Source organism: Puntigrus tetrazona, chromosome 3 (genome assembly GCF_018831695.1).
Source record: "Puntigrus tetrazona isolate hp1 chromosome 3, ASM1883169v1, whole genome shotgun sequence".
NCBI lineage: Eukaryota > Metazoa > Chordata > Actinopteri > Cypriniformes > Cyprinidae > Puntigrus > Puntigrus tetrazona.
The window spans coordinates 6,136,107-6,162,326 of NC_056701.1; the positions used below are offsets into that span (position 1 = coordinate 6,136,107).

The following is a 26,220-nucleotide window of genomic DNA, read 5'->3' on the forward strand; positions in this document are numbered from 1 at the left end:
TATATATATATATATATATATATATATATATATATATATATATATATATATATCAATAAATACAACTACACACTTCTATAATAAAATATGAAAAAATACAGAAAAAAGAAATACATTTCTTTTAATGAAAACTTACCAACTACTAAAATTACTATTTAAAGTAGTAACATTATCTCTATTGCCTTTTATAATAAGCTTGACCCAGTTTTTTGGGACTAAGTTTACGGTCCAGAACACATTTTTGTTGGAAGGAAGACAGTACTTTCTGAAAATTAGGGATAAAAAATAGATTTGTGGTGATTTTTGACCATTTTGTGATTGCAGGCACATGTGCTTTGCAAATTTACAGATGTGTCGTTTACAAAAATCACTTTCAAAGGAAAAAATACAAACAAAAATATATTGTATCAGTGAAACGTAAAAATTGCTAATAAAGATTGTTTAGAAAATGTAATGTTAAAAATGTAAAAAAAATGTATTATATGGAGTATTCACATACTTCTATGTGTTTTAATAAATTTAGCTGTTTATTATCAAATCTCCAGCCTACGGTATAATTTATTAGGTTTGTCATGTATTAAATTTGATAAAACATTTGCCTAGCTTTACAGAGATTATAAAAACACATGGCCTACTCAACAAATAAAAAGAAAGTGCCCAGTGAAGCTTTGATGAAGAATGCATTGAACACATTGACCCCGGACATGTGATTGTCACACTTTATTGAAAAAAATAATACTAATACGAATATTTCTGACAGGAAATGTTTTCCCGTTACTGCTCGGTGTCGGGGAGCGACAGAGAAGAAAAGACAAAACAGAAACTACTTGACTACGTTAATACTAAACATGGAGCGTACGGTGAATCGTTAAGATGAATAATAGTAATGCTGATGTTATATATCGCAATATGTGTGTCGTAAATGCATATAGAGCTCTCTTAAAAGCTTTCATGATTGTCTGCTTTACTATAATTCAGATGAATAAAGGTGGGGGGCCCCTATCCAGAAACAACAGAGAGCCTCTTTTCAGAGAAGAGTTCAAAGTTCAGCGACCCTGTCTGTTCCTCTATAGATAAGGCATGCGTTGCGCTTTATTGTTTTACGAGGTTTATTACTTCAGATTGGTTTTGCTTCGGCTGCGACTTTGTCTGTAGGTGCCCACGTCCCAGAATGCACCGCACCGTAAACGCACGCTCTTTGCGGCGTCTCTTGCAGCTTTGCACTCGCTGGGTGCAGAAGTTTCGCATCTCTCGCACTAGCAAGACAGGCTTTAAGAAAGCAACGCGCGTTTCTACGCTCCCTCTGCTGGTTTAACGGGTTCAGCTTCATTCACGGCGAAGCAGCGCCCTCTAGCGGCGAGGAAGAGGCTCGCTTCTGGTTCGCTCCGGGTGTCTTCTTCTTCTTCTTCTTCTTTTTTGTTGAAATCTCGGTAATCCCTAGAAACAGCGGCACGTCCCGTCAAAGCAACTGAAAGCTTCGTCTATAGCTTGTGTCTTTGGCAAAAGAACAATTCCAGTTCTCGCGGTGATTCACAAAAATAGGCGCAAAAAGGAGTTTCGTTAATTTGGTCCTGAATCGAATCGAAGCTCTGCGTAAGAACAGTCCAAGGGCTGCGCTTTATTATAGTCCCATTTGGCTTTTGTGTTTTATTTCTTCTTCTTTTTTTGCTTCTTCACGAACGGCGTCCATTTGTGACTTTCTTAACGCTTCGAGTTTTAATTTTCTACAAAAATAGGTGCCTCTTTTTCGACAGGGGCAGTCACGTGTCCGGGGCTCTGACGCGTCGCGCGCAGGGGGCGTGTCCGGGGAGAAGACTCAGAAATTGCTGAAAATCTCGTGCTTTTTGTTCCAGTCCATCTGAGGCGCCCTCTTTCTGGCGCGCTTGGCGTGGGCTTTCTCTTTAGCCTCCGCTGCCGTGGGGCTCAGACTCAGACCTATTTCTTCAAACGGGTCGAGAAGATGGCTGCTGCTCTCCCTCGAGAACTGCAAAAATATAAACACACGCATAACAGCCATGCTGCAGTAAATGTTGAGCGTTTGCATTTTGTGCAATATCACACGCACACAAATAAATAAATGTGTGTGTGTGTTTGTACTCAGAAGTCTGGAATAATTTATTTGATCTAAAAAAAAAGTAAAAGCAGAAATTGTGAAATATTATTGCAATTCAAATAATTCCCTTTTGAGCATATTTTAAAATGTTATTTATTCCTGCACACACACACACACACACACACACACACACACACACACACACACACTGAGAAACTGTGAGTGAAAATGTAGTTATGTTAAAGAGCTTTTTTTTTAACCTGACCCTTAAAATGATTTATCATCTTTACATCATGTTGATTTAAATTTAAATATTCGAAAAATTGCATAATATATTAATAATAAAATAAATGACGTTTAAAATAAAAATTACATTTATAAAATTACTAAATTGAATAATATTTCTAGATTTAATTCGTTTAATATTTAATGAATCTTTTTTTAACGTATAAAAATAATCTCACTGTGCATTGTGTAGTTATTGTATTTTAGAAACTAAAGTTAACTAATTGAAATAATTAGTTGAATTTGCCATAAATATGCAATAGAAGTATATCAATTGCAGGTGTTTCTGTGTTGTTCTGTTCACCTGCATGTTGTTGTCCTGACTGCTGCCGTCTGAGTGTGTGGATCGCGAGGACGTCCCGTTCACATGGGGGCTGTTGGAGCCATTAGTCACGGACTCGTCGAAATCTGCAAGAAGAACAAATGCTCAGATCGCCCTTCATTCATCGCGACCGAGAACATTTTGGCCGATGCTGATTACCATAATCCGTTTAATCGTTATGATGTACGTGATGACCCTTATGTGTGCATTCGGAGCCGTCCCTGAGAAGACCGCTGCTCAGCTGGAAACCTTGAGGAAGAAGAAAGCTGAGCTGCGGGATAAAAGCAGCGCACGTCTGTGGCCAGATCGAGCTAAACTGGGTCAGCTGATGCTCACAGACCTGACGCAGAAGATTCGAAGCACTCGTCCAGAATGAACGAATACGAGCTTCCTGAAGGCCAAACCAGGAACCTGCCAAGCGGCGAATATCTAAGAGACGACAATAGCCTCTTTCAAGTGTTTGCCACAAAGTAACTCTAATCTGAGGCGCATGGAAACAGACGAGACTCGGAGAGCACGGATTTACTGTACCGGCCCGGGGCTTTCACGCCTCTGTACGCGGCCTTGAGAGGAAAGCGAACGTCTCCAAACCTCGTAAGCACCATTAGCACGTCAAACTCTCCCTCGAATCCCAGGAAGAGGGAAGCAAGGCCGCACAAACAGGCCGACTGCGCAATAGAGCGAAATCAGCTCGCCCGGGCTCCGAAATAGCGCTCCTATTATGGATTTTTTCGAAAAACGAGCTAAAAAAAACTCTCAAAAGAAATCTCTCCAAAAAAAAATCGAGTCGGTAAATGCTCACAAGCACTGCTTTAAACGAAATCCACCAATCATCGGAGGGAAAATGAATCGGTTGGGAGTCATTAAACAAATAAGGTGAAAATAAATGCATATTATAACAAAATCTATGTGTTTTTTGACCTTGCATGCATCTGTTATTTACTCCCAAAAACAAAAAATGAACCTTTCGTGACCCATAACTGGGAACTCTGAAGCCTGAGAAGATATTGAGAGATTCTAAACATTATCATAACTAGTTTCTGAAAAGCTACTTTGATGTAATGCGAATTGTGAAAAGCACTAATGGGACACGGCTCACGAATGGTGGCTTGTGGGTGAACTTGTCCTCGGTGAGGCGTACCTTTGATGTGGATGCTGGTGGGAGTGATGCCCATCTTTTTGAAATGCTCGTCCGTGTCGGGATCCACCACGAGCAAACGCGTCTCGTTCCCGCCGTTCTTGATGAAGGCCACAACTTCGGCGTGTCTCATGCTTTCAATGTTCATGCCATTCACCTGCACAGAGTTTCAAAACAGCAAAGGTTATGAGCTACAAACAACAAAAATATTGCACTGATCTACATTTACTATACATTTAACCATAGTCATAAACTGGATATATCGGACATTTCACAATGGTAATACCGTGTGTGTGTGTGTGTGTGTGTTTTGGATACTACAATGAAACGAATACCATGGTATTAGCAAGTACACCACCAGTAGGTGGCGGGGGGTGACTGTTTCAATTAATGAGTCGCTGAAGCCTTTGATCGATTTGCATATATTGTATATATTTGCGAATGTATATATCTATCCGATGCTGTGAGTACTCTCCGTCTCAACTATATCGTATTATCAATATTTCATCGCTTTAGGATTATAAGGTTCTATCTGCATTCAGTTCTGTGATATTGAGCTTCAAAGTTTTTGCATCCCATAGACTTAATCCTTTTTGTTTTCTAAAAAAAAGGCCAAAAATGTATATTGCACAGTGCACATATACATATATACATATACAATATATACACATACATATATATACATATACACACATATATACACACACATATATATATATATACACACACACATACACATATATATATATATATATATATATATATATATATATATATATATGCACCATACAACTATTTTTTAGAATTGATTTCACAAAGTAGTTCAATGGTGCTGTACTTTAATCATTGTAGAAAAAAGCCAAGTATTACCATTTGCTGAGGCTTATTCTTGTTTTTTATAAAAATTAAAAGAGTAGAGTTCCAGGAATGAACTATAAAACACTGTAATCAGTAGATTATCCCGGGGTGAATCCTCACTTCTGCTTCAGCGACTTTAATCATATGTAAAAGCTTTATTTATCCCTGATAAACCTGTTCATTCAGTTTTGCCTTACAGTGCCCTGCTCTTGGTTGCTTAGCAACGTGTTTTGTGGTAGAATTAGGTTCCCAGCGCGCCGAACAGAGGAGAGACGGCGAGGAAGAGTTTTTACCGAAATTACAACCAAATCAATCAAAACAAAAACAAGGGCCCGCGAGCCGCTCCCGCGCTCCCCTTCTGCTGAAGGTGATTTAATCTGAGTGTTTGTCCCGAGGACAGATGGAGCGTGTGCCGCACTCAGCTGAACAGCATCAAATATTAACAGCAGACAGGTGAGTTTCAGGTATCAGTGTCCTGAGCTGCGTCTCTGAAGACTCAAGGGGGCAGGACTCGCTCTTTTATACTGACGCTGCTGGACAGCAACCGAGAGGCCGAGAGCGATGGGAGAGAGGGTTTCTGGTCAAGATCACGCCGGCGAGGCCACATTTGAAAGAAACGGGAAATTATATCGTGCTCGAAGAAAATAAAAGTCCAAGACGTAAGATTTTTTGTGTGCACGGAAATTAAGCAAGTCTTGCATTACTGTTTCATGATTCCCAATTATGATTAAGCGTCTAAATCAAAAGGTTAAACGGTACCTTTTCAACAATAAAAAACATTTAGGCTTTATGCTAAGTCCTGCATGATGCACGCATTGAACTGGAAAAAAAAAATCAAAATGCAGATTTTTTCAAATTTGTAAAATGCATTTAACGTTAAATCATATATAATTACATATAACTGATAGCTTGACAACACTAATATATACAGTATATGTTAGTGTTGTCAAACTATTAATTGCAATTAATCAAATTAAAGGTTTTTGTTTACATGATATAAATACAGTAATGCACGTATAGTAATAAATATTAAATTAATAATTCATGCATTTTGCTGATTTTAATTAGAATTTTTTTTTAGTTATCTCATTATATGAGATTTTTTTGCAAATCTCATATAATGATGGTTTAAAGGACGTAAAAGTCATAAACAATAATATAAATAATATCAAGTTAGACTGCATTATCGTCTGCATTTTTCCCTCTCCGTTTTGTTGTAATATCAGGGTTTCCACCTATTTATTGCAGTTGTACTGAAATGCCTGCGTTGAGCACAGTTTTTCTTCGATGCATCAGAGCGCTCGTTTTTTTCCCGAAGCACAGCTTTGCGCGTTTGCATCGATTAGACGGAGGTATTAACGCGTCAAATCCACTAAAGCGTTACGAGAACACGTCGTTTATTTCTGCGCTAATGCAGGACGCACTCGGCTCCGTCCGTTTGAACAGTATGTTAGTTTGCTCGACTCAGTCTCTCAAGCGCAGGGATATTTTGCGCGAGTCATCACATCACCGGCCGCCCACATGCATCTGAATGTGATGATGGATGGACTGTGTGTGAGTGTGAATGCTCAAGTGGATTTAGAAAGTGTGGGTGTGTATCTGGCATCATCACGGTGTGCACTGAGGCTCGTGTGTGTGTGTGTGTATGTGTGGTGTCCCTCGGGGAGCTGAACGGCATCACGATCGGATCTGACCTCTATGAGCCTGTCCTGAGGTTTGAGTCCTGCGCGGTCAGCGGCCGAGCCGGGGTCCAGGGCTCGTATGTACTGGCCCGGCCTGGACTTCTCGCTGTGGAGATTAAAGCCGTATCCCGTCTCGGAGCGCACCAGGTGACACAGCCTCGGCAGAAGCTCGGACGGGTCCCGGCTCGACGACTCCGAAGGGACCTCCTGTCACAGAAGAAACAAAGACGCTTAGAAATAAACATACAGATAAAGGCTGAAAAAGCTCTTTGTTTCTCGCGTTATTTAAACAGTAGATACCAAACAGTTTCAGCCGGTGTTTCATCCATAATATCAGAGAGGAAGAGAGAGGTTCTTTTAAAATGAATCAAAATGAAGAGAGTTTATTTGCCCACAAGGTCAGGAAAATATATTCAATATGAAGCGGAAAGAATTATATTTTTTCTTGCTTTAAAAATAAACCAAATTATGTTCAATTTCTCATGAAAACAAGAGTTTATTCTTTCATTTTTCTTTTTTTTTTTGCTGTAATATATCAATAAATAAAAAATAAAAGTTTTTGTTGATACGATATATGTATGTATGCTGTGTATATTTAGTATGTATATATAAATACACATATGTATACATTTCAGAAAAATATGTCATGTTTATACATTAAATATATTTATTTATAATATAAAATATATGAATATAAATACATGCTAGTATTTTAAAAATATTTATGTGTGTGTATTTATATATACATAATATATACACACAGAACACACATGTATTATGCAAACTTAACTTTTATTTTGGATGCAATTAATTAATGACAATAATTCATTTGACAGCACTATATATATATATATATATATATATATATATATATATATATATATATATATATATATATATATATATATATATATATATATGCACATGTTAAATGTATTCAAAAAATGAAGCACTTGTTTACATTTTAAAATAAATTACATGCCTATTATTTGATTGGCTGATTGAGAGTTATATTGAACAAGTTTGAGCTACATTTTTAAGGATTTGGAAAAAAAGTGTACATTTTATTTATTAATGTTTTGTGGGCATTATATTCATTATACATACTTGAAGTGTTCACTTTGAATCTGCTAAATGAATAATTGCAATTATTTATAATAATTAAAAGTAAATACTATCTGCATAAAATTGCTGTTTAAACGACCGATGAACACAAAACGAAACGCATTTGTACGCTATATTGTTGAAAACATAACGGCAGGGTTACTTTCGCAATGAATTCCGCCATTGTGATCCGAATAAACGACTTTTCCCCATAAAAATGAGTAATGGAAGGTTTACAAACGCCACGACCGACCAATAACAAGCTCCAAGCCAGGAAATCTGCAAGACCGAGAGTGGAAAAACACACAACAATGCCACGAAGGACTCCGTTTGACATCGCGGTGCGCCTCGGAAGAGCCAAAGCAAGGCCGGAGGAAGAACAGAAAGAAGCAGCACAGAAACGAGACACATTGTGCTTTTCAAAAGGCTTTTTTCGTGCTCCTTCATATCTGCTCATGCATCACAATTACCAGTGTTCATATTCATCTTTAAAATCCACACCTTTCTGTTCATAACTTCAGAGGTCTGTGGAAATAAACACTTGCCGCTCTTTAAAACCACGAAGAAGAGTTTTAAACAGGTAAGTGCTCATACATAATGCAATACATGCATTATATATATATATATATATATATATATATATATATATATATATATATATATATATATATATATATATATATATATATATATGCATAAATAATATAATATACAGAATCCAGCTCAATGGATGAATTCGTAAAATGATTCTTTCTTTTAGCTTTTAAAGCTTAACATGCATATATTTATAGCTTGATAAGGCAAATTGTACTGACATTTATATTTCGTTGCTTTAGTAATTGCTCTGCAGTAAAGCCATTCAAACCAGTTCAGTTTTCGCTGATAATATTTTTTTGTTTTATGCCTGCAAACACTTATGAGTGAAACATCACGTCATCGTTGTGCCACCTCGACGAATAAAGATCCATTACTCATATTGATTTATATCTTTAGACAAAAACACTTACACATTTAGATACCTCGGGTCTCTAGCGACAATAAAAAATGATCATAAAACAGGCATTATTTTACTTTACGTATATTTTTTTTCTTTTGCATGTCGCCAGTGAAATCTGCTATAAAGGCATGTGATCTATTACTCCTAAAAACGCAAACTGTACTGTTTTGTTTTAAGTTTTAAGAGCCTGGAGTATCGATTTCCAGACGAACGGCTAATGTCCGTCTCTGTCGGTGTGTGCCGTGGCTCTGTTTGTTGAGATGAGAGCGGTTTGACCGACAGCCTCACGTAAGCTGATCTGACCGGCCGGAGACAGCAGACCCCCAAACGCACATTGTTTGGAGGAAGAACAGATTACAGCATTTCCGATACTGATACGCCTGAAAGCCTACTACACTTCATCAGAACTTCAAGGATGAAACAAAACTGAAAATAAACGCTTTTTGTCATTGTGTCACATGAAGGGTCTTGGCTTAGACCAGGGGTCACCAGGTCTTGCAGAGTTTAGCTCCAGCTCTAATCAAACACATATGAAACAGCTAATTATGGTCTTACCATCGGCCCTCCAGGATCAACTTTGATGACCCCTGGGTTAGACAGTCAATTTAAATATTATAGTAAAAATTTGGGGTTTTTTTTGCGGAAATTTAACGGTTTAAAATGGTATATTGTGTATATACGAATAGATAAATTAACTATTTAAACCCTAATATATATATATATATATATATATATATATATATATATATATATATATATATATATATATATATATATATATATAAAACAATAAGATTTTTTGTGTGTTAATTGGAACAGTTTATTCAACTTTTACAAATTAAATAAATATATAAATATAAAAATCAAGGCCTTAGTTTTATTTAAAGGCCCCAAACAGAGTAGGAAAAAAAAGAGGCAAAGAAAAAGAAATTCTTACAGCCTGTAAATCCATCTTTATATCAATATCACAGTATTGTATCAGCTCTTTATAACAGTATATACAGTTATTTACAATGCAATGCAAAACAATAGTGGTTAGGTTTTAAAGTGTAATGTTTAAAATATTTGATGCATTTTTTTTTTGCACGCTTTAAAAAAAAGAGGTATGGGGAAAAAAAGTGAGCGCAAGTTGCTTCAGTCGAGCAAGTTTTATAAAAGATATTCTCACTTTATACTTTATAATAATCAGTGAAGATTTCAATGCTAAAAATACTAAAATTCTTGTTAAAAACAGTATAAACTACTAATCCGATGACATGAGAAGGTCACGCTGAAATTCAATTTCATGTTCACATATGACACATTAATAGTGTTAAAAACAAAACCAAGACAGGAAGACTTTATTTCTCTGACTTTAGGAGCAGTCCACGCCACCTCCTCAACAAAGCTGACCTCTGATAAAACAACTTCTGTCAGGGAGAAGCTCAGAGGAGTCTGGGACTGGTAGGAGGAACAAGCATTTCTCTGTTTCCAACACTTCCATGGCTAAATACCTCCAAACGGCTTTATGATTCTGTGCCTCAAATAAACCTCCCCGGTCCCTGCTGAAGCATCAGAGTTATAATATTTCCATTGTCACACCCCTCAGTGCTCCCCAGCATTACGCCCTCTTCCTGTCACTCGGGGGTCTATAGTTTCTGTTCCTGGCCTGAACGTGGATGTGTGGGACATGTATGGGAAAACACTCCTCAAACTTCCTGTGACCGTCACAATAAGCCGCTGCCTGAGTGTTTCAAAGCATGGGCTTGTAAAATGATACAGATGCTTCTGAATTATTGACACTGGGACCTCTGGGATTTCTCACATGTGACTGCCATTAACCCTTTCACCACTGGAGCGTCCAGAGGACGACACAAAGCACAACAGATGGAAGCGTCTGTGTTTACTTTAAAATCTACTGAATCAAAAGCAGTAGGGCTAGGAGCCAAGAACGCTTTTTATTCTTATTATGAAATGAATGGCATGGTTATGAACTGCAAACAGTGTAGTCTGATTCCTGATTGAATGACTCAATTTTTATTCAGTTTATAGATTCTAATAAATCAGTTTGAATGGGCTGGTTCTTTTAGTGAATCAAAAATATTCAGAGTTCTAAGCACTACTTTTTAGTGAAGATAATAAATACATTTATTATTGCATATATATTACACATATAAACAGTCTGATTCCTGAATGAATGTCTCTAATGAGCCGGTTCTTTTCAGTGAATCAAAAACAATGTGATTGACTAGTACAGATTCTGATGAGCTGCTGGTTTATGATGAATCAAAAACATACAGAAGAACCAGTGTAGTCTGGTTCCTGAACAAATGGTTCAAATCGAATGAGCCGATTGTTTTAGCGAATCAGAATCATTCCGCACAGCACAACCAGTGAAAATACGACTGTGATGAATCAGTTATTTTTTTGTGAATCAAAAACATTCGATACACATCAATCGATATAATCAAATAACTCTAGTAAGTTGTTTTTATGCATTAAAAATATATACAGTAATACAGCTTAACTAGTGTAGTCCTATTTTCGATCAATTGATTTGTTTCTTTTTAAAGAATCAAAAACATACTGTGCAACCAGCATCATTTGATTCCCGAACAAATGACTCAAACAAATCGTTCTCGCAATGAGTCCACAATGCTAACGACGATGTTAATATCGTTATCTTTACAGTTATCGTTCTTGGTGTGAACGGGTCATAACCCTTTAGTGTTGACAAAGACATCCAGTTATCACTGAGTGAAAAGAATATGGAAACGCTTAAACTGATCAAACACGAAGACAATGAACAAGATTGGTACAATATATGGTTTTTCTGTGTAAACCAGTACATTGCCGATGATATGACTTTGTCCATCCTTACTAATGAGTTGGTTCTTTTTCATGAATCAAAAATGTCTAGTGCTATGAATCTGGTGCATAATTTAAAGAGTTGCTTCATTTACAGAACCGAATACATTCAGCACAACCAGCGTGATCCAATTCCCAACAAAGAGCGATATAGTTCAAATTAAGCAACTTTTCCAAACACTGCTAAACATATCTGGCACTAAAACACTTTCTTATTCTGATAAAGCTCTATAGTTCGGGATACACATAAAAAAGGCCGAAAAAGACCTAAAAGAATCATTAATGGACCTAATGGGAACTATTGATTCAGTTCATACGAATCACATGCCTAAACCATGCGCGTTGCTTCACGTGTTTGCTTCTCACGTTTGCAGCGTGTGTTTGTGTGTGTCGCTGATGCTCCAGAGCCCCACACCCATGTTATCAGCGCAGCACAGACACGCTCCGCGCGCCAGCAACGCCTGCAGCCGTTGACACGCCGCGGGACCCAGACGACAGAGGGGCCCCGGCCCTGCAGAAGGACAGACCGACACGGGCCTCTCACCCCCAGCAGGAAGCACAGGCGGGAGTCACACAGGAAGTGCACAGATCAGACCAGGGAGGAGACTGGAAACACACGCCCACACACGCATGAACATTTTTTTCCCCGTCATACGCATGTAGAAAAACATCACGTGCGAACCCACCGTGAAACGCTCTTTTTGCTATAGCTGTAAAGCCTAAATGTTCTCAAAAAAGTCGCAAACGTTCCGCTTGAGCCTTATTCACAACCAATCGAATTTCCCGAGCAGAAAACATCCAGACACGGCGGTGTCGTGTTACGCCGCCCCCCTCGGAGCGGTGTGACCCCTAGCAAGCATGCTGAATCAATTAAACCAGATTCCCGAGCACTTACGACATGGCTTCCTCCCCCCGAAAACTCGTTTCGTGAGCGTAACGACACCAGAAATGCGGTTTTAGAACATTGTTTGGATAACACGCATGATAAAGCATTAAAGGATATGGATTATGCCAATCGATAGATTTTCACTATTATGCATTATGACATATGCGTTACATACATGTTCTTGTAATACCGTTGAACCCATGGTGCCTGCCTACAGTTATAACTGTTACTATTAGATTTTTTAACCATTCAGGGTGTGATGTTACACCCAAACCAGCATGAGGCAATGACCTTTGACCTTTACTCACAATCGCAGCCACGAGGAAACTTTCAATCTGAAGTAAGATTTCTTCTCTTTTCTTTCTTTCGCAGGTAAACAATACTTTTATTCAGCAAACTTGGAATAAACTACGCGATTTTTGGCCCGATTTCCCCCCCCATTTTGGTCTGAACAAGTTGGCGCTAGCGGAAGGAAAGTCAGAGCCGGTCTGCGGATTAAAGCCGACAGATTCCTCAGAAAATCAGGTAGTGTATGATGGTCACAGATTTTTCCAGACTTTGTTTTAAAAATTTGTTCAGATTTTAAAAGTCATGTAGAGTATTCCGTACTTAAAAGTGATAATTTATGAAACATTCCTGAAATGTCGCAAAAATATTAAGCAGCACAACTGTTTCCAACACTGATAATAATAAAAAACGTTTCTTGAGCAGCAAATTGGCTATTTTAGAGATATTTTAAATGCCCCAGTTATGGGTTATGAAAGGTTTGTATTGTGCTTCTGGGAATCCTCAGGTTAACATGAATGCGAAGTCAAACAACACTTTTTTTCTTACAATATGCATTTATTTATACCTTATCTGTTCAACGACTCCTAAAAAGATTCGTTCAACGACTCATTGTTCCAAACTCCTCCTGTGATTGGTGTATTTCACGTAAAGCAGTGTTCGTGAGCTCTTACCGCTCCAAACGTTTGCACCTAGTGGCAAAGAATGAATTAGCGTTTTCATTCAGACCAACCAGAAAAGACCAACAAGTGGGCGGGGAATATGCTAATGTTCGAAGTGAAATGGCTTGGGACTCGTTTTAATGATTCAGAGTCGACTTTCTCTTTTGAGAGACAATAAGTTTATACACGGAGCACTTTCAGATTTAAAGCTTTGCAGGATGTTTATATTCGCTCAGAGCTGCGCTACACGCCGCCTTAAAGGTCGTTTTTAAAAACCCATAAAAGGGGCACTTTAAATTGTAATATTTCCCAATTTACTGTGTGTTTAATCAAACAGATTCATCCTTGGCGATGGCAAGACGAAGCAGTGCCGCACGCACAGCTGAAGGCTTCACCGGGCTCCTCTCTCGAGCTGAGCTTGTTGTGTTTTTCAGGAGGACCATGTGTTGGAGACAGAGACAGCGTGAGGCTGCCGCTCAAACCTACGCAGCCTGACCTCCGCGGTTACATCACACCAGCGCTCTACATTCACAAGTGATCACTAGATGCGTCTATAATCTCCTCGCTTTCAGCTTCGGGAGAGTTTTTTAATCAATGGTACACACGAACACAAATGAACAATCACACTGAATGAAGAGGCCTGATCACAGTGGTGCTCCATCTTAATATACAGACAAAGTTTGGGGTAAGATTTTTTCAGTGAAAGCCTACAAAAAAAACGGCACTTATTTGTTCGAAAATACAGTAAAAAACTAATATTATGTAATATGATTACAATTTGAAATAAATGTTTTTATATTTGAATATATTTTAAAAATGCAATTTATTTCGGCATCATTATTCCAGTTTCTGTGTCACATGATCGTTCAGAAATCATTATTATATGCTGATTTGGGAAACTATTATTATTCAGGGACTATTATTATTAACACTGAAAACACCGAAACTGAAACTGAACTGAGACTGACAAAAACAAAAAAAAACGTTACATCACAAATGTCTTTACGGTCACTTTTGAACCATTTAATGCGTCTTCGCAGAATAAAAGAATTCATACAACCTGCCCGCATTAAATATTGAAAATGGCTCTAGATGACAAACCAAACAAAACTAGAAAATAAAATGTTGCATGCGTTTTTAGCGCATTAATTTAGCAGCCATATAATACTAAAAGTCAAATAAAAAACAAATAAACTGACAACTTGAATATATTACTCACAATAATATAAAGAAAACAACTTTTTCAAAATGTATCAAATAAATATAGCCTATATTGATGATGATAATAATAATAATAATAATAATAATAATAATAATAAAACTACTACCGAAATACAACAAAATAAAAATATTAATAATAATAATAATACAAAGAAAACAACTACTAAAATCCAATTAAATAAAACAACAACAACAACAACAACAATAACAAAAACTTATTATTTATAGTATAGACAATAACTACTGAAAACAACGGAATAAAAATAAGTCCCTCCAAGCATGCTTCTCCAGTCCTGGATCTCCTAGGGCAGTGAGTGATGGCTTTCTCTTACAGGTCAGTTTGTCAAACAGCTCTGGTTAATGTCCTGCAGAGAGACAAACCCCATTAAGTGGGACGGTGCCTGTTTTGTCACACATCTGACCCTTCGGTGGAATCTGCGGCCCTCCCCCTCAGAGCCCCTCGAGCTCAAGCATGTCCCACAGACCCAAACATCTGGACCCCACAGCGAGGAGGAGCTCAGACCGAGAGAGAGAGAGAAGCACATCGCTCCTGAGAAACAACACATAAACCACAGCCAAAGCAGAGCTAATGCTTCAAACCTCAGCAAACCTGAGAGTCTGCAAACCCAAACCACGACAACGACGAGGATGTGGCTGCGTGAAGAGTCAGCTCTCGTCAGAATCAACAACACGGGAGCCCAGCGAGTTTAATTATAGAACTAAAAAGAACAAGATGTTTATTTTTGGGTGAAATACCCCTTTTATGTCACACCTTGAAATATCTGTTGTCACTGCATCAAATAAATAAATACAACACATTAAGAAAATAAAGGGAACAATGCACAACTATGATGCAAATATTGCAGAAGCTTGTAATATAATAGGAACTATTAAATTCAACGTTTAAAATTAACCAATGTTAAATTGTAATATTTTCCTAACAATATATTACATTTTTTTATACTGCATTGTTATATAATATAATAACTATATATATATATATATATATATATATATATATATATATATATATATATATATATATATAATAACTATATATATATATATATATATAATAACTATATATATATATATAATATATATATATATATATATATATATATATATATATATATATATATATATATATATATATATAAAATACTAAATGATAATATTTTCTGAACATTATATTACAATTATTAAAAATAAATATTTATAATTAATTAATTTTTTTAATGTTGTTTTGTATTAATATTATTCATGTAATATTATTTTATTATGGTACCACTTTTTTAGAATCACACTTTAAAATATCTTTCACAATGCATTTCATAACAAATATAAACCAAAATAAATAAAATGAAATAACGATACACAACAATAATAATAATAATAATAATAATAATAATAATAATAATAATAATAATAATAATAATAATAATAATGATAATAATGAAAATAAAAGTAAGTGGCATTAAGATTTACATTAAATAGAAGTTTGTTTGTTATTATTATAAAAATAATATTTGTTAAATTAAAAAATATTATTCTAATATTTAAAATGTTAATATTTGTAATTACTTTTTATTTTACACAAACACACATATACTGTAAACAACTTTAAAAAGCTCTAGTTTCATACGACTGTTTGACTTCAGGCATCACAACAAACATATTTACACGAGCCAGACGAATCCAAACTTCATTATGCAGCCAAAATGTGATGAGTCAAACCACAAACACTCAGTCAAACAGAACAGAGAGGCAACAAAAACAATACAGGGCCGCATAGGAATCATCTTTATAAAGGTGAAACCGCACACCAGCGCATTGCAATCGAAAGCACATAACTTCCAGTTAGTTGCCATGGAAATACGGAGCCAAAATGGCCTTTAAGAGCAGGTTTGGCTGGCGCACATGCCCACAGGGATATTAGTCCCCTAGCTGACTGATGTTCAAGTACGCAGACAAGCAAACGCTGGCTGTCATACGAACCTTTACCTCTAACTTTCCCATGATGCTTATGTTTCAACACACCAAACCAAAACCAGCCTCTCGACTCCTAGACATTATAATTACGCTCAGGTGATCCGTATGCCGGAGTTTATCCTCACACATCTCCTGCACTCCAACGTTACGGTCGTATCGTGTTTGTTTGGACAGATGTGTGATGCCGAAGCAGAAGGGTTTCATTTATGCCAGCGGGAGGAAAAAGAGGTTGGAGAACCGGAGACTTGGAGATCCGTTTCGATCTCCGGCATTCATCACGAGTGCGTGTGGAAGTAGGTCAGTCCAGCATCGCTCCAGATCTCACGTTCTCTGACCCAGATGACTGTCGACACCTCCGGACCGGCGAAGAGTGTTTAAGTCTCTTAAACCGTGGACTGTTGGATGATTCCTGACGCTTACACGACATTTAACACACAATTTTCTCACCCTTGCGTGCTCGTAAATATTTATGACTTCATTTAACCCGCAGAAGAGAAACGATTTTTACTGTAAGTCGATGGGGTCCAAAACGTTTGTTTAAAAATATAATCTTTTCTGCTGCACGGATATGGTTTGAAAGTACAGTAGGGTGAGTAAATAATGGCTTTTCATTTTTGGGTGGACTGTCTCTTTAAGACTCATACGAACGCAGCGCATTAGTGCCCGCCCACTTTTTCACCTGCACTGGTTTTATCAGTATTCCCGTTTATTTTTCCTATAGGGATTTAAAAGAAAGGCCTTCATTAACATTAAGCTACGACGTGAATCATAACAATGCGAAACAATGCAAAAAAAAGCATGGAAATCAAACAAAAAGACGAAAGTACAAGACTGTGTGCTTAACAGCTACAATGAGGGAAAGAACTACAATCCCATGAAGCTTTGTGAATCGAACAAAAAATGATGGAGAAACAGAAAACTTTGTACAGTTTATGTGCATTCATATATTTATATTACTGTATTTTCTATTATAAATAAATATATTTGATATTTTAAACAACATATGTTTCGTAAAGATATGTTTTATTTATATAAATATATAAAAGATATATCGGATCTACAGAAACATTATATTTTAAACCCCCGCGACGTTATATTTTTAATTTTATTAAAAATATTCATGGGAGTGGGCAGGGCTTACTAAGGCTGTACAGCATCATGGGTAATGTAGTTTTTCCACTCTTAAGCTGAATTAACGTGAACATAAATAGCATACAAAGAATATGCAATCAATTAACGGTCTCTGAGCTCCCCGTAGATCTGTTTTCAAGGTTTATCAGTCACTGTTCTCTATAAAGAAAACGAATGGAGCTCAAATTTTCTTTAGAAAACGCGGAAATGTTCAGGCTGCCGTCTCGCATGTGACAGTGATTTAAGCGCTCGAACGGAGTTTGAGGGTCACAAATCAAAGCCAGGCCATCCCAGCGCCAATTAGCTAAGGATGGGAACGGGGCTGTTTGTAAGCATCCCACTGCTTGTTCGGTGCGCTGTTTTATGAACATTCGGGTAGATTGTGAAATCCCCGGACATCTTGAGAACAGCTTCACATGATCATGTAATACCTCCAGATGAGTAACAGCTGGAGAAAGGGCTACTCTGGAAAAACAGGTACAAATAACAGCCCCCAAAATCGTCAAATATTTATAAAGGATCCTCTGGATCACAAAGCTTTCTTCCGCGTGTAACTTTTCCTACAGCAACCCTGAAGGAAAAACTGAAAGGGAAAGGAAAGATGTAAGGAGTCCAAACGCCTTCTCGGGTTGCTGAATCTGACAATTTGCTGAGTATGAAGAAAATGTTAAAAGGCCAACGAAAATAACAAGCACTTGGCTCTGGTGGGTTCTTAAAACAACGCTCTCACGTCTTTATTTATGGATTTGTATTCTAAAACACAACAACAACAACAACAAAAAACTATAAATAGAAATAAAACTAAATTAATTAATTCAATGTAAATAAAAATTAATTAATTAATTAATAAAACAATAACCAAATAAAATTAAGCAATAAACAAAAATGTTATATAAACCAATAAATAAAAGAATCAAGTTTTTTGTTTTCTTCATTTTGAATAATATCCATGTTTATAATGTTATAATATTATTATTATTATTTATTTACTGTATTAATGACATCTGTAAACATTCCATGGTTATTTGGATTCTGGTTACAAGGTCTACATGTATTTCTGTCAGTCTCTTCCTTCTCGTTTCCCTCTGTGTGCACCAGCAGCGTGAATCACACAAACCTCCTCAAATGCCTTCAGTTTAAGGTTTCTACCCCTTCCTAGGACCCCTTCCTTTATGGCTCAGGACTCCCATATCACCTCAAACACACACACACACACACACACACACACACACACACACACACACACACACACACACACACACACACAACGACTCTGCTTCCAAAGACAGCCTCTGTTTCCTGCCTGAAATGTTTTATAATGTTTTTGTGCTTCATAATGTGCTCCTTTCAAATACTAGCCGTCCCGAAGACGCTGCTGCATGACACGATGGCATGTGACACTGGGGTTAGCTGTCACATTTAAAAAGGTACAAGCGCAAAAACAACAAGTCACAAGTGATTTTACACTGTTAAAGTGTGACAACATGCCCCGCTATAGCTTATAAATTTAACCAAAATGACATTCATCTATTTATCAAACAATCAAATGCATCACAGTTTCCACAACAATAAATAATACACTGATAATCAATGTTTCTTGAACAGCAATAATAGAATGATTTCTGAAGGATCATGTGACACTGAAGACTGGAGTAATGATATGTTATGCATCACAAGAATAAATGACACTTCAAAATCTATTCATATAGTTACGTCACAATATTACTGTTTTATTTGTGTATTACTGATCAAATAAATACAGCCTTGATGAGCATAAGAGGCGTCCTTCAAATACATAAAGAATTATAACACCACAAACCTTTTAAACGATTGTGTAGATAATGCACTAAAAACTAAAATATTTATATGATAAATGGAGGTGACAGTTATTGAATATTACAAAAGAAGAGCCTCAAAGATCCTGATCATTAATGGCTCAAGGGTTTCACAAGACAAGCAGGGCTATTATTAAAAAACCTCTTCCATGCAAGATCATTTGTGTTAGCGGCACCAAACCTGGAACCCTGAGCAATGCTCTGATGAGACAGTATGGTTTCATGAGTCACCACTTTCCTACGGTCTACAGACGTCTGGAGAAAGTCAATGGATGGTTTCAATACAAGCAACTGTTAAACACTGAGGGGAATCGTCAAGTCCAACGATAGGTCTGTATGGACAATAATATCAGCCAATATGAGGCCACTGTGCAGGAAGACGTCCCACATAAACACGGCTAAACACAATAAGAGTGGTTTTGGAACACCGTGGTATGGCTTTTCCAATCACCAAAATCCAAAAACTATTATTACTGGACTTCCGAAGAACATTTCCACATCCTTTGAACGCAGAAAACTGGAAAATATCCCTCTACACAGATTAGTTTATCAGAAAGTATATTACGGAAAGCAAACTTTAGAACCAAAAACCGGCTTTACAGCTCGATGAGAACATGTTAAAGTTCCATAAGAACGTATTCTTCAGTTCTGTTCTTCAGCTGTTCGAAACAACATCGATTTGAACTTTTTAATGTCCAACGCATCATAAAGCAGCGCCCACGTGTGATTTAAAAGCCATGGAGAACATCTTCAGGTCACACATCACTCCGAAATCAAAAGAGAAGTATGATTTTAGGGTGAAATGAAACACCATCCCACTTTCATTGTCCAAGGTTTCTCTTAGCATTTTATTCGACTTGGGTCAGATTGCCAAAAAAGGAATCTAAACCTTTGAGTAAAGTCAAGCGCTTCACTAGCAAAGGCTTGGATTTGCAGATGTTGCGCCGTGGAGCTCCGCTCTGTTCATCTTCTGATGGATATCAGAAACGGTCTCTCCGTTTCAACTCGGTGGGCTGCTGCAATGTTAACCGTTTTAATGTCATCTTAAACATTATCGCACACATGTGGCTGTTACCAACCCACTCGCGCACTCGCATGTTTCCCACTCCGCTCCGTCTCGTTGAAACGGCAGCGAATTACCCAAACCCATTTGGAAAGCGGGCTTTAAGCGAGAGCAGATGTCGGATGTATGCATTAGGCTCAAAAAAGACAAATATAATATTTAAGATCTTATACAAACGCTGCACTGACAGACGAACGACGGCCATTTTTGCAACGTAATATCTCCGAACACGATCTACACTTGCTTACAGATGTTAAAAATCACACTCTCAACGGCTAGATAAACCTACGACCCTTAGTATTATACACTTCAGCAATTAACCTGACCAGAAATGTTCGTGTTACAGACATAAATGACTCTGACCATGTGTTTTGGAGAGGAGAGATGTGCTAGCGCTTCTATATGTCATCAGACTAAGCCATTTTGACTGGAAAACAATACGATGGGACTCAGACTCAGTGTGGGCACTTTTGATTCGGGCAAATAAACATCCACTTAGCAACCACCCATAACAGAACGCCCTAACAACCATTCCTAGCAACCCCGTACCGTAGCAACATGCTAAAATTTGAGTATGCAAATGTGCTATTAAAGCAAACGAATAAACTAATTCACCTCAAGCCAAGTCGCAATATATAAACTGAAATTATATCTGCAAGTGAAATGAATAGACGGTGCAGATTTCTATGGAATAATAAAATCGAAGAAATTCCTGGACTGCATCTTTTAAATTCATTTTCTTGAATGAATAAGCCATGGGAAAACCGCTGAAGTCCCGGAGACACTCATTTACTACAAAACCAATACAGCTTCGCATTTTGGACTCCGACCAACCATGACAGAGCCAACAAGATAATATCTGAGTTACTCACTTTTGCTTTAAACTCACATTAATCCATAATTACTGCAGCGCGCACGGCGACCGCACATGCGAACTAATCGATGATCGCTACATAAACAGTCAGCGAGAACTAGATATAACTCTCATGACATCACCCAGGCCAGCTGTCCTAGGGCATCCAGATGTTTAATGCATTTCATGAGACGTTCATTTAGAAATGAATGGAGAAGGGCCAACGTTGTGGCTCCGCACTCTTAAAAACAGAGGTTCCAAAAGAGATGTCATAGAACCATGGGAGAATAAAAAGCATGTCAAGGAACTTAATTGATTAACACCCGTGGTTCCAGGCGATACACTGAGGTCTTGTGAAGCGAAACGATTGGTCTGTGCACGAAAACCCAACGCGATTTAGAACATTATTATCGGGAAAATGAACCGATTCACCAGTTTGTTTACACGGTAACGCAACGGTGCAACGTATATGCAACTATTAACTCCCAATAGCGGTGTGAAAAGTGGATGTTTTACTCGTCTGAAGCCTATCAAGTGAATAAACTAGTCTTCGTCAGCTTGTACATAAACAATGAGAAGCCATACAAACTTTGGAGCATCGAATGGAGCATCTGGAGCGTCGAATGAGGCGAGCGAAACCGCATTATCAGATCATATTAGGTGGCATTATGTCTCATTTCGAGCCAGAGTAACTGTCAGGCATCTAAAAGCGAGTTTTGATCGAATAACTTGTAACTCTGCGCTGCTCGAGACGATTTAATGAACAGCTTATTCCAGCACTAAAGAGAACTCTGTGAACGATTCATTCATGAACCGGACATCAATCTGGAGCATTCGTCTTGAGGCTCTCGATCACATAATAATATTCATTTCCTTGCACAAACTGATTGTTTCGCTTCGTAAGTCAACCAGGAGCAACGGGAAGTCATTTTCTGCTTTTTACCCTCAAAAACAGCCAGCTGCTGACTTTTAATCAATCGCCAAGCACCAAAAATCTTGAAAGCAATGAACAGCGAATTTTCATTTTTGAGTTTGAATCATCTGAAGGACCTTTCAGTGGAACAACAAAATTAACTCCTAAAAGCGCGGACGGCCTGCGAACGGGTCCATACCTTTTTAGGAGCTCGCGACGGAGGTTTCCTGATGGGTTTGGAGATCTCGGGTCGCTTGGACACCGAGCCGTTGCCCTGTTTGCTGGTGGACGGTGAAGGTGAAGGGCTGGTGGCTGCGGGGCTCATCCGGATGGCCATTTCCTCCGTGCAGGTGAGACGCAGGCTGCGAAAGTACTCGTCCGTCTCTCGGTCGACCACCAGCAGTCTGGTCTCGCGTTCCACGGCTTTGATCCGCTGCACCACCTGAGCGCAAAGAGAAAGCAAATCTATAGGACGAGCTCTAAGAAACGCGCTTTCCACCGCACCGACACTCACACAGCGTTACTCGATCGCCCCCGTCAAAAACCGCATACCTGCCAAAATACACGACTTCAGCATGTGCATCACGTCAGTGTGTCTGAGCAGAAAGACAGATCTGGCCATAAGGTCTCCTGCTGTAATGCTGTAAAGCCTCCAGCTGCTGTCACAGCTTCATCGCTCCATTAGTGTCAGTACGAATACAGATATGCATGGGATTTCTTTGTGTATTCACAAGAAGAGTTTCACCAAGTTTCTCCGGAGGCTTGTTTCCGCCTTGGAATGAAAAACAATGTTCGCGATGCAAAGCTGAATTTTCAGCATCATTACTCTTCAGTGTCACATGGTCCTTCAGAAATCATTCTGATATGATCTGCTGCTCCAGAAACAATTCTTATTATTATCTACGCCGAAGACAATTGTGCTGCTTAACGTTTTTGTGGAAACCGTGATATCTATTTTTTAATGAATAGAACAGATGACAGCATTCATTAATTTTTTACACGATTTTACTGTCACCTCTGATAAAGAAACGCATCCTTCCTCGCTAAATACAACTATTAATTACAGTGTAAAAAATCAGAAGTTGAGAAAAACGTTGAGGGCAACTAACTAAAATTCGAAAACCTCTGAAGGGTTGCCCTAAATTTTTAGGTTTTCTCAACTATTGATTTTTTATTAACAGTGTAGCTACTATGTTTTTAACTCTTACTGATCCCAAAGTTTTGAAGGTTATAGTTTTTAACTAATTAACTACCCTCCAGTTCCACAGACATATACCTTTGCTTTGTCTCAAGATGGACAATTATTTTTTTTATATAAAAATCATTTGAATTGAAATATAACCTAATCTAATAATAATAACAAATATATATATATATATATATATATATATATATATATATATATATATATATATAATAAATAATAATAATAATAAATATATATACAATAATAATAATAATAATAATAATAAATTATATATATATACATACAATAAATAATAATAATAAATTATATATATATATATATATATATATATATATATATATATATATATATATATATATATATATATGTATTAGTCATCTTTAAACTTTTTAAACATTTTAAACGAATCTGTCATGGAATGAAAAGCTTCCATGAAAGGTTGAAAATGGAACAATTGGTGCCAATAAAGAGCCTTTTTTATTTTTAAGAGTGTAGGCTACTATAAATTGCATAAACCCCCGCGTGACAGCCAGTGTAAGGTGAGCTCTCGCGCGGATCAGCACAGGTGCGTGATGTACCTGGTGGTGTGTCTCTCTCTCCACGTTCTCGCCGTTCACCTCCACCACACGGTCACCCGCGCGCAGCCCCGACGCCTCCGCCGGGGACGCGCGCTCCACTTTCCGTATGTACTGTCCGGTTTTTCCTTTCTCTCCGTGCAGATGAAACCCGTATCCGTTCTCTCCTTTCTTCATCACACACAACCGAGGCTTCAGACCGCTTGCCATTGTATTCCGCTCTCGCCTTCGCGTCCAAACTTGCAATAAAATCCAATAAAAAAAATTTTCTCCCCGAAAACTCAAGGCAGAGGTTTACAAACAAGCATCGTTAGCTTATAGGTTATTGCACAGTCCGCGGTGTTTTGCAAAAAAAAAAAAAAAAAAACATGCACGCACGGCTCGGTGCATTAGTTAGACACAACCCCCCCCAAAAACCGAATCGATTATATGCTTCCGCGCGAAAAATGCAAAAGTGGAGCCGGCGAAGCAGACCGCGTAACTACCTGTGGATGTTCACAGACGCATCCAAAACTCCTCCATGAGACATTCTGCCCACGGAGAGAGAAACGCAACTGGTGCCGCTGTCCGCTGACAAACTGCGTGGCGCGGAGTAAGACCGCCCATTAACAGCTTCAGCAGAGATGCGCAGAGAGAAGCGGCCGAAGGCGCGCAAACACACGGACTGCGAAGTTACCGGGATCTGGGCTTTTGAAGGAATTTCGAAAAGTCTGCTAAATGCAAGCTGAAACCATTTTAAGCGCGTCGAGGTTATCATTAAAATTATTTCGCGCTTCGAGCTCCTTTATTTTACTAATTGGTCTATATGCAACGTTTAAAAATATATTTTTTTTCATTTATTTATTTTATTATTAATTTTGGTCACACTACACATCCCTGCTGAAAAGAATTGGCAACACCCAAAAACGTGCAATGGTTTTACTGTTTATAATGTTACCTTAGTGTACTGTAATGCACACTGCGGGTCTCTAATGCTAAATGCTTTCACCCTAAATACAATTTTTTATTTTTAATCGTCAATGATAGCTTGTATTTGTCGTGGAAATCATTAGAGGTTTTTGGGATGGTTCCATTGCGTTGTTTTTTCAGCATGGATGTCGCATTTACTTGCTATTACAATAACAATAAATTAAGCATCACCACACGAACGCAAGTCCAACCCTAACCATGCATTGAGTAAATGCAGTTAATTAATATCGCTCGGTAATTAAATGCGTAATTACGCATTAACAAGGACGCATTCAAATGCGTTTTAAAAAATACGTATTTCCATGAAATAAAGAAACGGATACTTTGGAGGGGGATTGAAACCTATTGGCATCCTGCAACAAAAAAAAAAAAAAAAAAACAGTCCAGTAAATGCATCTGAACAGCAGGCGACACAAGTTGAAGAAAGGTGCGTGACCGGAAGAGGGAAAGTATTTGGCGCTTATAGCACAGTCTCAGAAAATATCAATAAATGATGCGAATTTGAGAACATTTGAGGTCACAACCCACATATAGGACAACGGCAGGCCGATCGTGCTGCTCTCTAGCGGCGGAGACAAGAACTACACACGCGCACGCACACGCGCACGCGCACGCACGCCTAGGTACTTGTGCGTTTCTGGCAGGTATCACTACAGCATGTCTTGTCAGATTATGACTATGGTCATACACAAACTGCTGTAAAAAGGAGCTTAAGTAAAATAAAAAAGATCAGCAACTGAAAAAGAATCATTCATAATACTCACCTTCATGTGCTTCCAGTCCTTTTCATTAAAAAAAAGGGCATTTTAAAAGTACAAAACGATTTACGTTTTTTTTTTTTTTTTAAATAGATGAACCAGTTTGAAGCACTCGTCTTTTAACCCACCTATAAAATTAAATGCATAAATAAATATCAATACAAATACCATCAAAATTAAAATTCTTTACTGGTACAATTCATAGCAATGTAGCCATTTTATAACAACAAAAACAAAAACAAAACAAAACTAAATATAAACAGACCGATATGCACTGAAAAGCATTTTACAAAAACACACTGCACAAAGTCCTATTTCTTAGCTAAATTTCCATAAAATAAATAGTCATGAACAAATCAATAGTATTTTACAAACGACTCTTTGACGTCAACACAGCGCTGACGAACACATCCGACGAATCGCATAGGACTTGTGCATCTTACATTTCCTTTATAAAGACATAACAGTGCAGTGTCTACTTGAACTAAAATACTCAGAAACACAAGAAAGGAAAAAGATGATGACGACAGGGTGCACCCCTTTATGTAAAATAAACACTGATATAAGTCGATTAAAAAGGTCTA

The 26,220-nt window shown here is 37.7% G+C and overlaps 1 protein-coding gene across 1 annotated transcript; it reads right to left on the minus strand.

Annotated features, from left to right (window-relative positions):
* Positions 1 to 705: 705 nt before the first annotated feature.
* Positions 706 to 24,519, minus strand: LOC122341449 (Na(+)/H(+) exchange regulatory cofactor NHE-RF2). The gene is made up of 6 exons (XM_043234837.1): positions 23,913 to 24,519; positions 22,327 to 22,569; positions 6,351 to 6,545; positions 3,802 to 3,955; positions 2,643 to 2,746; positions 706 to 1,984 (listed from the first exon to the last, which is right to left on the minus strand). Exons 1-6 carry the CDS (start codon positions 24,117 to 24,119, stop codon positions 1,817 to 1,819), a joined length of 1,071 nt encoding a protein of 356 aa, XP_043090772.1. The 5' UTR covers positions 24,120 to 24,519; the 3' UTR covers positions 706 to 1,816.
* Between the last annotated feature and the right edge of the window lie 1,701 nt (positions 24,520 to 26,220).

Excerpts from the sequence above, each read along its gene's own strand:
- LOC122341449 (XM_043234837.1), bottom strand. The coding sequence starts at position 24,119 with ATGGCAAGCGGTCTGAAGCCTCGGTTGTGTGTGATGAAGAAAGGAGAG. Across the intron at positions 3,956-6,350 it reads CTCAGGACAGGCTCATAGAG|GTGAATGGCATGAACATTGA; the intron begins GTCAGATCCGAT and ends AACTCTGTGCAG. Across the intron at positions 1,985-2,642 it reads GTCAGGACAACAACATGCAG|TTCTCGAGGGAGAGCAGCAG; the intron begins GTGAACAGAACA and ends ATATTTTTGCAG.